This window comes from Danio rerio, chromosome 24 (genome assembly GCF_052040795.2).
Source record: "Danio rerio strain M-AB ecotype USA chromosome 24, GRCz13ab, whole genome shotgun sequence".
Lineage (NCBI taxonomy): Eukaryota > Metazoa > Chordata > Actinopteri > Cypriniformes > Danionidae > Danio > Danio rerio.
Window position 1 is genome coordinate 30,878,735 of NC_141044.1, and position 14,014 is coordinate 30,892,748.

Sequence of the window (14,014 nt, forward strand, 5' to 3'; positions counted from 1 at the left end):
ACATTTTGGTACTTTCCACTGTACGTCACACCTGCAATACAATTCACTGCACGCTGAGGGTCATAAAGAGCGAATAAAACAATGCATGTTTAGAGGTGTGAAGTGTGAATGTTCCTCTATGCTCGCAGTGGTTGGCTAAAGGGTGTGAGGGTCTTTTTTTTCCAAGCGAACAGGTGACATCTCTGTAGGAGGAAGATCTGACGATTATTTTCCCCCTTGTGAGTGTTTATAAAACTGCCAACTGTGGTGAGCTGATACAATACGACAAACAGACTCACAAGAGAGAAGATGAGATCTGCATTGATAACACTGCTGTGCCTGGCTGTAATGCTGCTTGTGCAAGAGTCCTATCAAGGTGCGTAGCTGTACATGCTGTATTTGTAAATTATAAGATGTTCGATTTATTTACATTTTAAATTGTATTGTTTAAATGGATGTTTGTTTATTTATTGTTGTATTTCCATTTGGTCTTTTTTAGTAAGCAGCTCGTCTTATTGCGCTTGTCTCAAGTTAACTGAAGGTGTCCTCCGCAAGGCAAATATCAAAAGTTACATAAGACAGAGAGCAGGCGTTTGCCACATTGATGCTATTGTGTGAGTTCTCATTTATTTTGAAACAATATGCTGTAAATGTCTTCTTCTTTTTACAAAGCCTTATTTTACATTATTCAATTTATACTATTTTGAAATCTGACACTCATTTACAGTTTAATTAATGTGAAAAAAACTCTATAAATGTGTATATACTGTTGTATTACCATTCTAAAATTGTAACTTGTATGTATTTACAGATTTACAACAGTCAGAGGAACCTTTTGCGCCGACCCAAAAAAGCCTTGGGTGATAGATGCCATGAAATTTGTGGACAAGAAGAAGGCAGCATCAGAACCTAAAACAACACAGCCCATAAACTCAACATTTAATGCGAAATCTATGCCAAACACAACAGCAAACTTGAACACAACAAATACAACATCGGATTTAAACACAACTAATACAAATACAACATCACACTTGAACACAACAAACACAAATACAAAAGCACAAACTAAGCGCCTTTTTACAACTATTCAGCCATGTTAATGCATCTGTGGGGTTTGCGCTTATACCCCACTTATTTTATTATATTTGCACATATTTACTTGAACATTATGCTATAAAATATGCTGTATTATCAGTTTAATTTAACTTAAATAGTGCTTTTTTGGGACTTGTGGAGCTGCGCATTGGTAGAATTGTTTGTTCAGTGTTTCGGCTTTCAGCTGTGACATTTACATTACACTGAACTAAACGGAACAGTGAAAACTGGACTGAAGCTGTTTCAATTTACTAGAACTTTATCTATGTAAAGCTGCTTTGACATGATCGATATTGTAAAAAGCGGTACAGAAGTAAAGATCAATTGAATTGAATTTTAATAATGATTATTGTTCCAAAGCAGCTTCAGAATCGGTGAATTTTCATTAGAAATCAATAGCAGAAATAAGATAAGGTGAAGGGTGGACTACACACAAATAATATATGTAATATGCATTTCCAGCAAGATGATTGATCATTACAACAATTAAGTACCTAATTTTTGTATTTATATCAGTTTGTGCTGTCGAAGTCTTTGCCGGGTTGGACAGGTTTTATATATGCACAATCTCTGGATGCCTAGATGTCATTGTCATGCATAAATGTTTATTATCCTTAGTCCTCAGTTGTGTATTTTTGTGTGGTTAATAAACAAATGCATGTATTATTTACTAATGCAAACCAATAAACTGTTTTGTTCAAACATTAATTGAAATGTAGGTCTCTCTCTTTCTCTCTCAATTTTCGTGTGTGTTTACAGTACACGTGAATGTAAATGACTCAGTGGGTAGAACATAATGACATTCACTCAAGCTCTTAACCCTTGTGTGGGTTTAGACACCCAAATCCACAGTCTGTGGGATTTCCACCTTTCACTGTACAAATGCGTCATCTAAGCTGTAGAATTTTTTTCATGAAATGAGTAGTAAAGAGGAAGGCATGATTGTTTCATTTATGCTCACGCCATGATAGTATTTTAAATGTATTGAATCCACTCGTACTCCAATTCTGAAGACAACTAGGGCTCCATTGTCATTGAGGAGCATTTCTTCAGGTGTCAGTGAAGTATATCCAGATAATAATAATTCATTCTCTGAATCGGCTAATACAAAATCATGACTTTATCGATTTCATCTCCTCGCCTAAATGTTTTTTTTTTTTAGAATGTGATTAAACGGGATGAATGTACAGTATCCATTGCTCTTGACAGAAACATTATGAGTAATAGCATGATAGATGGTTTGTGTTCTGAGGTACAGTAGTACCAAACCTGCTTAATTTGCAGTTGTTTACTGTGCTGTGAATGAGGTTAGGATTTGGATGCAAAATACAAAAGTACAGAAGATAAGATCAGTATGTGTCACAGGCTAACCTAAAAATGCATTGTTGTGGTTTGCACCACCCTGCCTGCAGTGCTGAATTTACAACTGGTCAATTTGCATTCAGTGTGAAATCATGGTTTGATTCTCTTCAGTTTATCATGTTGTGCTCAGTGCACTGCAAAAGAAAATATACGACAAAAAGTCATGACTACAAATGTTTTTAAATGTTATTTTAAACATTAAACAATTAACTTCTATTTTAGAACCCCACAGTCAACGTTATGACAGTATGGAAAACACAAATAAAAAATTGTGATTTCTAAATTTACTTTGACTTGTTTTTCATTGCAGACAATACAACAAACAATATTTAATGTGTTCTGATTTTTATTTATTTATAAAAAAACATTTTTTCAAAATAAACATGTATTCCGATGTTGGTTCTTGCAACACATTTCAAAAAAGTTGGGACGGGAGCAATTTAGGGTTAGTAATCAGGTTTGTTGGTTAAATAATGTGATTTGAAACGGGCGATGTCAACAGGTGATTGGGTTATGATTTAGTACAAAAGCAGTATCTAAGAAAAGTCGAGTTCTTTAGGAGTAAAGATGAGGATCGCCAGTTTGCCAACAAATACATGATAAAACTATTGAAAGGTTTAAAAAAATGTTCCTTTAAGAAATATACTAAAACATTTGGATATTTCACCTTCAGTAGTACATAACATAATTGAAAGATTCAAGGAAGGAGGAATTTCAGTGCGTTAAGGACAAGGGCGCTAGCCTAACAATTGAGATCTCTGATCCCTCAGGCAGCACCACATCCAGATTTGTCATTCTTCTACAAGTGATATAACCTGGGCTCAGGACTACTTTGGCCAACTTTGTCAAGTACCACAATATGTAGCTACATCAAGTTAAGTTTATCTATAAACTAATTTCAAGAGCATCACATACTTATGATTGACCACAACCGGTCTTTTATTAGTTATTCAGGATTCTCCAATTATATGATCCTTAAGTCACTATAAATAACCACAGTCTTCATTCCACAACTATATTTATCTAAAAAAAAAAAACCTTCCCTTTTCCTCCCCATTTTACTTAGATTGGGTGGCACGGTGGCCCAGTGGTTAGCACTGTTGCCCTACAGCAAGAACACTGCCGGCTCTGGTCCTCGCCGGGCCAGATGGCAATTCTGTGTAGAGTTTGCATGCTCTCCCCATGTCTACGTGGGTTTCCCCCCGGGTTGACCCGGTTTTCTCCCACATCCCAAAGATATGCGTCATACACTGTAAATAATGCAGGTTTCCAAACAATTCATTCATGTTGTCCCAGCACGAGTCAATTAAGTTAACTTATCACTTATAGGAAATTTATAATTATTTATTTATTTATTAAGTTGTCCCAATGAAATATCATGAATTGTGTTGTTTCATCTAATTTTAAATAAGTAGGTTGAACTTGTAACATACTAGAGAGGATACCAGAGGTGCGGGAAAATGAGGACAGTTTATTAGGTACAGTTCAACAAAGGCAGACTGCCGCACGCAATACCCAGGCTGTGCGCAGTGCTGGATTACTCAAAAGTTCAATCAGATACAAACAGAAGGATCCCGCAAGAGAGGGCTGAGAAGGAGTAGAGGTGGAGAGCTGGCGTCAGCTGACAAACCCCGGCTCGGAACCAGACGCTGGCAGGCACTTGATCACTGGGTGAGCAGAGCGTAGGTGAGTACACATACAGACAGTGATTGCACGCAGGACAGGACTTACGGGACTGGACAAACGGGTAACGATCCACAAACAGCGAGGTGAGACACAGAAGTGATATACAATAATCGGACCCAGAAACAGAGAACATAGAGGATTACGTAGGGGCATTAATAGGCAATGAGTGGCGACAGGTGCTGAGGCAATGATAGTTAATAGGGAGAACCTGCAGCTGGAGCCCAAAGAGGCAATACTGAGTGATATAATTAACAAGATCAGACCTGGCTCATGACAGAACTAGCAAAAAAATAAATAAAATAAATACAATTTTTTTGAGTGTAGCTCTTTTTAAATAAATAGGTTGAACAAGCAAAAAAAAATTTTTTTTGGAGTGTAAGTAAACCGACTACGCCAATTGGACACCATATTCTAGCTCTCTGCATCAATATTTTTCCTTCTTGATATAGTTCACCTTAGCCACTTTAGCCGGCGAGTTTTTAAGATCTGCCTGGGCTCAATCTCCCCTTTCGCCCTGCGAATGGGAGGGAGCTCAGGGCTCTCTCCCAGGACAGCATGCCAAACAAGCTTATTATAAATCATCAGCTAAATTTGAACTCTTGAAATGTTAAAACAGTTAAAACTGTAATGTGCTAAAAGGAAGCCCTATGTTAACAGTGTCCAGAAGCCCCATAGACTTCTCTGGGCGCAGAGGGATTCGGGATGGACCATCGCACAGTGGAAACGTATACTGTGGTCAAATGAATCAGTATTTTAAGTATTTTTTGGAGAAAAGGACGACCAAAGAAAAAATGGAAAGACTGTTATCAGCAACAATTGAAAAAGCCATGGTCTGTCATATGTCAATCAAAACATAATGATAATCTACTAAGTGTCCTTGGCAAAGATAACTTGCACTTCTGTGGTGGCCCCATTAATGCTGAAATGTACATTGAGAGTTTGGAGCACAATATGCTGCCCCATTTCCATGAATGCCCATGCATATTTCAATAAGACAATGTGAAACCACATTCTGCACACATTACACAGTTTTGGCTGCAGAGGAAAAGCATACAGGTGCTTGATTGGCCTGCCTACAGTCCAGATCTGTCTCTAATAGAGAATGTGTGGTGCATTTTGAAATGCAAAATGTGACAACAAAGACCCCACACTGTTGCACACCTTACACCTGAAACCCTTCACTTGGTGTCTTCAATCCCTAAACAGCTTATTATTAAAAAAATAAAAATAAAAATAAAAACTATAAAAACGATGAGGTCGTTGTGATTGAGATGACTAGAAAAGTTAATTTGATTCAACAAATAAAAATTAAGGCAGCAAGATTTTTTTTTGAAACAGGAACTTACTTTATTTTTTCCTTTTCTATTAAAAGGAAGAATTTTAGGAGCTTCAGTGCAGAATGGTTTTGTGGTCCAGGTTTATTCTGTACTAACATGGCCCGTGAGAAAGATGCTATGGAACAGTGCAACAGAGCACTGCTGTCTTTTCTAGCAAAATTTGCTTTTACTACCGCCACATTCACAGAATATGGCTGACCACAAATTTGAAAGCAAAAGTAACATGTGATCATAGTTCACAAATCTTGTAGTAAGGAAGCATCTTAGTGGTGTGAAAATCATTCTGAAATTGAAAGTCCACTTAAGTCACATCATGTTAATTTATGATACAGTATTTTATATAATAGGCCAAATGTTTGTTTTTATAAGGGTTTTACTGGGAGATTATAAGAATAGAAGATTATAATCATGTTATAAGGACAATTAAGATTATAAATTGTAAAAGCGTGGGGAGCAGAGAACGGTAAAGGATTAGCAAAGGAATTAAACTCCAGTCGTCATGAACACTGTAGTGCTATGTGCCAGTGCACTAACCTCTATTGGCTATTGGTGCCAATGACTGTGTTGTTTTAAAACCACAAATAAATCTCAATAGATCTGCTGTAATTAACCCAGTCTCATTCTGATTATGTACCTTTATATATTTCTGGAGAGAGCAAAATACATCCTAGGAGCAATTTATTGTTGCAGTTTTTGTTATTGAAAATCCACCAGAGACTGCTGTGTATGCTTTTTCACATCTTAAATTTCTCTCACGAGTGACATCCGCGCCTGCTGTTCTTGCATAAATCCATGAGAGGCCACTGTTGACTGACTGACTGACTGACTGACTGACTGACTTGCTAACCGACCAATTCGATAGCTTTTGTTATAAAAATGAAATAAAATGCAGCCATACGTAGCTCTGGCCACATAATTGTTGATCTCCAGAAATGTATATAGGGCTACGTTTTCAGAATGAGGTTATGTTGGCTCTAATTGTCATCTGTTACATGAGACAGATACATTGTAAAGATATGATTCATGTAGGAATGAGATTGGATTTGGAATATGGTTTAGAGAATTGAGTTGGACATCACATTCTTCTGCATAATAATAACTGTTCAACTCACACCACACCAAGTGGGATTACAGTTTATTCCAACTGATACACACAACCTCTTTTAATGTCACATGATTTCTGAAACATTTCACTCAAAATGCAAAACAACACAGCAAATCTCCAAAACCAGAAGCTATTTTTCAGCTTTGAATTTTCAATTGCATAAAACACTAAATCCTAAATTCCTCTAAAAAAGAAAGAATTTAAGATGTAGAGAGGTGTCTTGAAAAATGTCAAGTCAAATATTATTTACTGTCATCATGGCAACGATAAAATAAATCAGTTATTAGAAATGAGTTATTAAAACTATTGTGTTTAGAAATGTGTTGAAAATTTTTTCTCTCCATTAAAAAGAAAATGGGAAAAAAATAAATGGGGGCTAATAATTCTGACGTTAAAATTGGTGCCATGTTCATCATAGGCTTCTGTTATTTTTTCTGTGGGCTGTGGCATGATGGCAGGGGGTGGGACACTTTTGTGAGCCTTTTTTCTTGAGAGGCACATTTCAAGTGAAAATTTAATATACATCACAGTTGAGAAAAGATGAAGTGTGTGTTGATAACATTGTTCATATGCCTGACTACAATGCTGCTTTGTAAGGATTCCTATCAAAGTAAGAAGGTTTATGTTGATGCTAATTAAATTTTTTTTAATATTTTCTTATTATTTTTATTGAAATAAACAATGCTGATTTGATTCAAATACTCTTGGTGAATGTCAATTTTTGGGTGTTTTTAGAAAGAAGCTCATCTTATTGCCCTTGTCTCAAGACATCAGACATTGTCCTCCGCAAGGCAAATATCAAAAGCTACACTAGACAGAGAGCAGACGTTTGCTATATTGATGCTATTGTGTAAGTTTTTACTGTTAAATAAAACTGTCTACAATGCAAAACCTCAGAAATATGTCATTCAACATTATATTTAATAGTTAATCTGAGCTAATATATCAGAATATTTTTTTCGACAGGTCTTATTTTAGTTTGTAGTTTTTACCTATAAACAACATATTGTATTACAGTATTTTGTTGTATTACTGTATTCACAGATTTAAAACAGTCAAAGGAAAAACCTTTTGCGCCGACCCAAAAAAGACTTGGGTGAAAGATGCCATGGAGTCTCTGGACAAAAAGAAGGCAGCGCCAGGTATTAAAACAACAGCACAGCCCATAGGATCAACACTTAATACTGCCTCAACATTGAGTACAACTGAAGACTCAGCTGAGAATGGACTGGATGAACTACAAACTGAGCTGAATGAATATAGCACAAGTTTGTTTTGTTTTTTTTTCTGTTCATTGTCTTTTCCGTCTTTTCCCCAATGCATCATATCGGAATTGAAAGAACATCACTTTTGTTTGTTTGTGTGTCTGCAGCTACTGGCCGCTCATTTTGTCCTTGTTTAAAGACAGCAGAAGTTGTTATGAACGAGGAAGATATCAAAAGTTTCAAGATACATAACGCAGATGTCTGTCATGTTGATACTGTTGAGTGAGTCGTATTATATTCCACTGTAACACTAAATTTAAACTGAGCTATTTTTAAACAAGCCTTACTTTAGTACATTGACATATTTTCAACCCAGACTTATTGTGGAAACGTAGCCCCGCGGACGTTTCTGGATACCGCAAAATACGTCCCAGGAGGTAAGTATTTGTGCAATATTTGTTTTCACGAATCTGCAAGAGGCAGCTGTGCACGATATTTTCCGCCCACGTTGTTCTGGCATGAAAAGCCGCCGGAGGCCGCTGTCGAGGGACCGTTCGTCCAACTGGCTGAATGACTGAACGATCGACTGGGCGGGTGGGCGACCAAGCCACCCTCCTTCTCCTCCTCCTCCTTCCCTAAACCCAAGCTATGATTTGCAAAAACCATCCGTAAAAGAATTGCAAAAGCCCTCAACTTATTTTGTCTGCGTTTTCAGATCTCGCCGCGCCCTCGCTGCCGCCGGCTCCTCCTCCTCCGGGCCTCCGCTCCACCGACGTAATGTCTTGAGCTAAGCGGACAAACTGGTTACGGCAGGAGAGCCCTCCATACTGAGGCAAGCCGTCAGCCCAGCCGGCGAGCGCAAATAATAGGAGCGGAGCGGCGTCACACCGCCCCATAGTGTTCGCTCAAAAAACATGAAATGCGGCCATATGTACCTCCGGCCACATAAATCGCGGTCTCTAGAAATGTCTACGGGGCTACGTTTCCACAATCTGCCTGGGTGGCATGTTTTACCCCTTAACATTTTCACATAAAAACACTATTTTATGGTAATTGCATATAGTTGAATTCAATTAGAATTTAATTAAGTTAGTAGTTTTTACCCATAAACAACATACTGATTTACAGTATTTTGTTGTATTACTGCATTAACAGATTTAAAACAGTCAACGGAAAAACCTTTTGCGCCGACCCAAAAAAGACTTGGGTGAAAGAAGCCATGGAGTCTCTGCACAGAAAGAAGGCAGCGCCAAGAATTAAAACAACAGCACAGCCATCAACACTTAATACTGCCTCAACATTGAGTACAACTGAAGAGAATGGACTGGATAACCTACAAACTGAGCTGAATGAATATAGCACAAGTTTGTATTTTTTCTGTTCATTGTCTTTTTTTCCAATGCAGTTATCTAAATTAGAAGCATATCAGAATTGAAAGAGCATCAGTTTTGTTTGTTTGTGTGTCTGCAGCTACTGGCCGCTCATTTTGTCCTTGTTTGAAGACAGCAGAAGTTGTTATGAACGAGGAAGATATCAAAAGTTACAAGATACATAACGCAGATGTCTGTCATGTTGATACTGTTGAGTGAGTCGTCCTTTTTTTTTTAACAAACTGTATACATTTTGATCGGCCCCAGATAACTATATTCCACTGTAACACTGAATTTAAACTGAGCTATATTTCAACAAGCCTTAATTTAGTACATTGACATGTTTTACCCATAACATTTTTACATAAAAACACTATTTTATGGTAATTGCTTATAGTTTTATTTATTTTGAATTTAAATTTGAAGTTAAATTAATAAAAAATAATAATTTGCAGATTTGAGACAGTCCAAGGTTTTACCTTTTGTTCATATCTGGAAGAGTCTTGGGTGAAGAAAGCCATGCAGTTTGTGGACAGTATAAAGAAGGCAAATGAAACATCGCAGTATTTACTAAATTATACAGGACCTGCACTGAATACAACATCACACAACATCAATGCAGCATGGGATGAACAGGATGAACTGGAAGAAAATGACAATGTAACAGAAAGTAATTCACCTAACCTATATGAAAATGTTAAATTCTGTCTGTAATTTATACTCTTATACTCTCTTCTTCTTCATTCTTTTATATCACATTTTACCTGTTTTTATGTTTTGTTTTGACGCATTTTTATTATTTGTTTTTATTTTTATTTTACTTGTTTCTTTTATTCTCGTTTATGTAAAGCACTTTGAATTGCCACTGTGTATGAAATGTGCTATATAAATAAACTTGCCTTGCCTTGCCTTGCCTTATACAGATTTATTTGCTTTGGGCTAGTTTACAGTATATTTCATAAACATGAGTTCTTTGTTTTAATGGACCTTTTTCACAATACTGTTATGACCCATTTAATGGTTATCAGCACTGTTTTGAATCCTTAAAAGCTTTTAATATTTTGATAAAAAAAAAAATAATATTATATATATATATATATATTTTTTTTCCTTTTTCTGAAAGACCACCATTATCGAGTTTTTCTTTTATTATTTCAGCAAAAGGGATTGTAAAAAAATATTTGTTGTTCTCTCCAATTTACTGCACTCTAAATTTACTCAACTATGACCACTTCTGTTACTGAGGAACCCAGACATGTGAAAAGGGTCTATTCAAGGTGTTTTTTCAGAATAAGCTTAATAAGCAATTAAAAATATATATTACAGTACAATTGAGCGTGCTTGTGACTATCTCTGGAAGTCTTCAAAAGTATAAATGCATAAAATATTCATCATAAAATCAGGTATAAACAGAAACAGATTTGAACTTGAAGTTTGCATTTTCTGGGAATAAGCTAAGATAAAAAAATTAATTATTAATCCTAAAGAACAAAGCATTTACATATTATTCAAATTTTAGATTCACAAATCTATAGGGCTTGTTGGGATTTTCCATTTCACTGTACAAATTCGATTATAAGCAATCTAATTAAGTCCTATTGAAAAGTAATGCATTTTTTGACTTCAGATTCTACTAGCATATCATATGGTGAGTATTGATGCATTGTTCATGTATGCACTATCTCTGTTCCAGTGACCTTGCATGATGTGTAATTCTCTCCACATCTTGGTTTGAGTGGAGGTGGAGTAGATCACAGGGTGGGTTTTTGTGAGAAAATGTGGGTGCTTAGAGAATAGGTTGGTGGGCTATGTGTTTTCCATGCAAAATTCATCTTCAGAGCCGTTTAAATGTAAAGTTTAGTAGCAGTGTAATGTGCTAATTGACATCTGTCAGGTATCAGCGAGTCAGCCTGTACAGAATCTCTTCAAAGGAAATCTAAGTATGTCAATGAAGGAAATGAAAACCAGGTCAGGTTTTTGTGGTTAGGGATCATGGTTGCATATCACATTTTTATAACAGGTTACAACAGAGGGATACCTGGAGCTGCTATAATATTGAAGGTTACATCTAACAAAACATTCAATTAATTGATATTTAATTTTAGATATAATTATTAACACAATATTTTCTACACCAATTTATTTTTGCACAGATGAAATGACAATAAGAAGTTATTTTGAACGTGGTGTGGTTGTTAGATTTTTTTAAAACTTCTAAATTGGAATCTACAAGCGCAACAATCCCCGTGACAGATTAATATTCTTTGAGCGACAGTTCCCACTAAGTATTTTTTGTTTTTAAAAGATGTCTAATAGATGTCTAATAGACATCTAAACATAGCCGTCTTCGCTAAAATAAGGTTAATTTGCGCTGTCAGTGAAGATCAGTGAGAATAGGCCAAAACTAGACTAGTCGTCAAATAAACAGAAATGAATGACAACACATATAAAGTCTGTCTAATCTGTCTATTTGACGACTAGTCTAGTTTTGGGGTATTCTTAGATGTATATTAGATGTTCACTGACAGCCCAGGTTTAGCTTTGTTTTAGCCACGCTAAACCCACATGCTGTATGCCAGTGTCAGACGAATGCCTGCAGTGTCAGCTTTATGCCAAATCTGGGCCAGAATTATTTGCTACATGGGTGGTGGTCTTCCTTCAGCCCAGACAAAATAAATTTACGTCTGAAGTGGCCCACCTCTACAATGGCAAAAGGGGGCCAAAGATTCCAATTCATATATTGGAAACTTTAAGGCAAAGATCTGGCACTTATGGCACAATGTAATTTGAATGTGAGCCTAATATGGCTCATGTGGAAAATGGTAAATTTGGCCCAAATGACGGACGACAAATGTGGGCCACAGTCAGCAAAAATGTGGCATAGTCATTTAAGGGTAATTTGGGTCTCAAAGTGGCTTACATGTGTTGGTGCAAATGTGGCCCAGTTATCTTAAGACATATGTGGGCCACTTTTGGCAAATATTCAGCACAGTAAACTCTGGCTATTGTGGCTGTTAGCCTAAAGTGGCCCAGAGAAGATATGGAAAATGTGGCCCAGTTAACTTACAACATATGTAGGCCACTTTTGGTGTATATTCGGCAAAGTAAACTCTGACTAATGTGGATTTGATCCTATAGTGGCCCTGAGAAGATATGGCAAATGTGGCCAAGTAAACCTAAAACATATATGGGTCACTTTTGGCAAATATTCAACACAGTAAGCTCTGGCTAATGCAGCTTTGAGCCTAAAGTGGCCCAGAGAAGATATAGCAAATGTGGCCCAATTATCTTAAAAAAAATTTGGACCTAAGGGTAAATTTGTGCCGTCAGTGAAAATCTAATAGACGTCTAAGAATAGGCCAAAACTAGATTAGTCATCAAATAAACAGAAATGAATGACTAAGTCTGTCTAATCTGTCTATTTGACGTCTAGTCTAGACTTTGTTTTAGCCACGCTATGATTAGATGTCAATTAGACGTTTATTAAGCCCAAAATTGTTTGCTGGGTTATGAGGGTAGAAATAAGTGAAGATTAGCTGTTATAAATGTTGCTAACCAGTTAGGTAAAAAGGAAGATATGTTAAAAAACGTTGTTGAATTGAAGTTATCTTGCTGATTGCATAATAAGGTGCAGAGCTCCTATTGATTCTTGCTTTGATGCTCTTCATAAGAGAAAACATACTGCAGGAAAGTGTCTGAAATCTGAGACTGGAGACTTCATTGAAGGGAAAAATTTGCTTGCAATAGCCATTAGTTGGCTGTCAGAGAACATGTCAAACCAACAATTAAGACCTCAGATTTTTACCTGGGATTATAGAAATGTACAATTTCCAAAATTTGTCTCAGATGAGACAATGTGAGCTGGGCCTAATTTGCACTTGTGGTAGTTTCTTTTTTGCAGACTTTGAAAAGATTTTGAAAGGAAAACCCATAGTGAAAACTTGAAAAATGGTTGCCATGATGGCTCAGTGGTTAGCACTGTCACCTCACAGCAAGAAGGTCGCTGGCTCGAGTCCTGGCTGGGCCAGTTGGCATTTCTGTGTGGAGTTTGCATGTTCTCTCCGTGTTCGCGTGGGTTTTCTCCAGGTGCTCCAGTTTCCCCACCAGTCCAAAGACATTCGCTAATTAACCAAATTGGTTGTAGTGTGTGAATGCAAGTGTATCCGCTGTGTAAATCATTTCCTGGAATAGTTGCCGGTTCATTTCACTGTGGCGATCCCTGAAAAATAAGGGTTTTTTTTAATAAGTCGGAGGAAAATTAATGAATGAAAACTTTAAAAAATAGGCTGCTTGAGTCGGTTCTGTCTGATATTAAGAAAATGAAAATCAATTGACAGTTTAACATCAATAACTGTAAGGCATCTGAAAGTTTTCTGTAATAAAAATTTGTATTTATTTATTTTTTTGTATTTACCATAAAGGCACACTATGTAATTTTCACCACGTATTCACAACAAACAAAAGCATAGTTTGATAACGCTCTGACTGAGTTTTTTTTTATTACATACTACAGGACTCACGAAAATCATGTTCATGAATGAGCTAAATTACTCAAAACTTATTTTCATGATAATATAGAGCAGAGTAAGCCTAAAAGCCATTAAATCTAAATAAGAGCTCTGATGCAGCACGAAAGCTGCAGAGCTTTTTTTAGAATTGTATTTATTAGTTGACCACATCCTGTTCTTCCGGTCATGATCATGTGGAGAGGAAGTAGAAGTTGTGTTTTATCATACTAAATACATTTTAAGGTTTTGTTATATTTCTTCTCTGTGCAGTATTATAAAATACACAACATATTTCTATAATTTATTTACTATCAAAAAATGTAAGGGTATGTGACCTTATTATCTTGGCATTACAGGACACACC

The 14,014-nt window shown here is 36.4% G+C and overlaps 2 protein-coding genes and 1 long non-coding RNA gene across 4 annotated transcripts in view; 2 read left to right on the forward strand and 1 right to left on the reverse strand.

The window, feature by feature from the left end:
• Positions 1–14,014, reverse strand: part of LOC147838064 (uncharacterized) — a 225,325-nt gene that overhangs the window by 145,996 nt on the left and 65,315 nt on the right. The gene's annotated exons all lie outside the window — the stretch shown is intronic.
• On the forward strand, positions 82–1,785 carry cxcl32b.1 (chemokine (C-X-C motif) ligand 32b, duplicate 1). 2 transcript variants are annotated; one of them, NM_001115061.1, is given in 4 exon segments: positions 280–355; positions 479–593; positions 791–1,079; positions 1,114–1,140. In NM_001115061.1, coding segments are annotated over 4 exon segments (474 nt in total). In that variant the 5' UTR covers positions 280–288; the 3' UTR covers positions 1,117–1,140.
• LOC141380791 (C-C motif chemokine 2-like) lies at positions 7,108–8,058 on the forward strand. Its single transcript, XM_087308944.1, has 4 exons — positions 7,108–7,177; positions 7,303–7,417; positions 7,612–7,709; positions 7,940–8,058. The coding sequence occupies exons 1-4, from the start codon at positions 7,108–7,110 to the stop codon at positions 8,056–8,058; spliced, it is 402 nt and encodes a 133-aa protein (XP_087165070.1).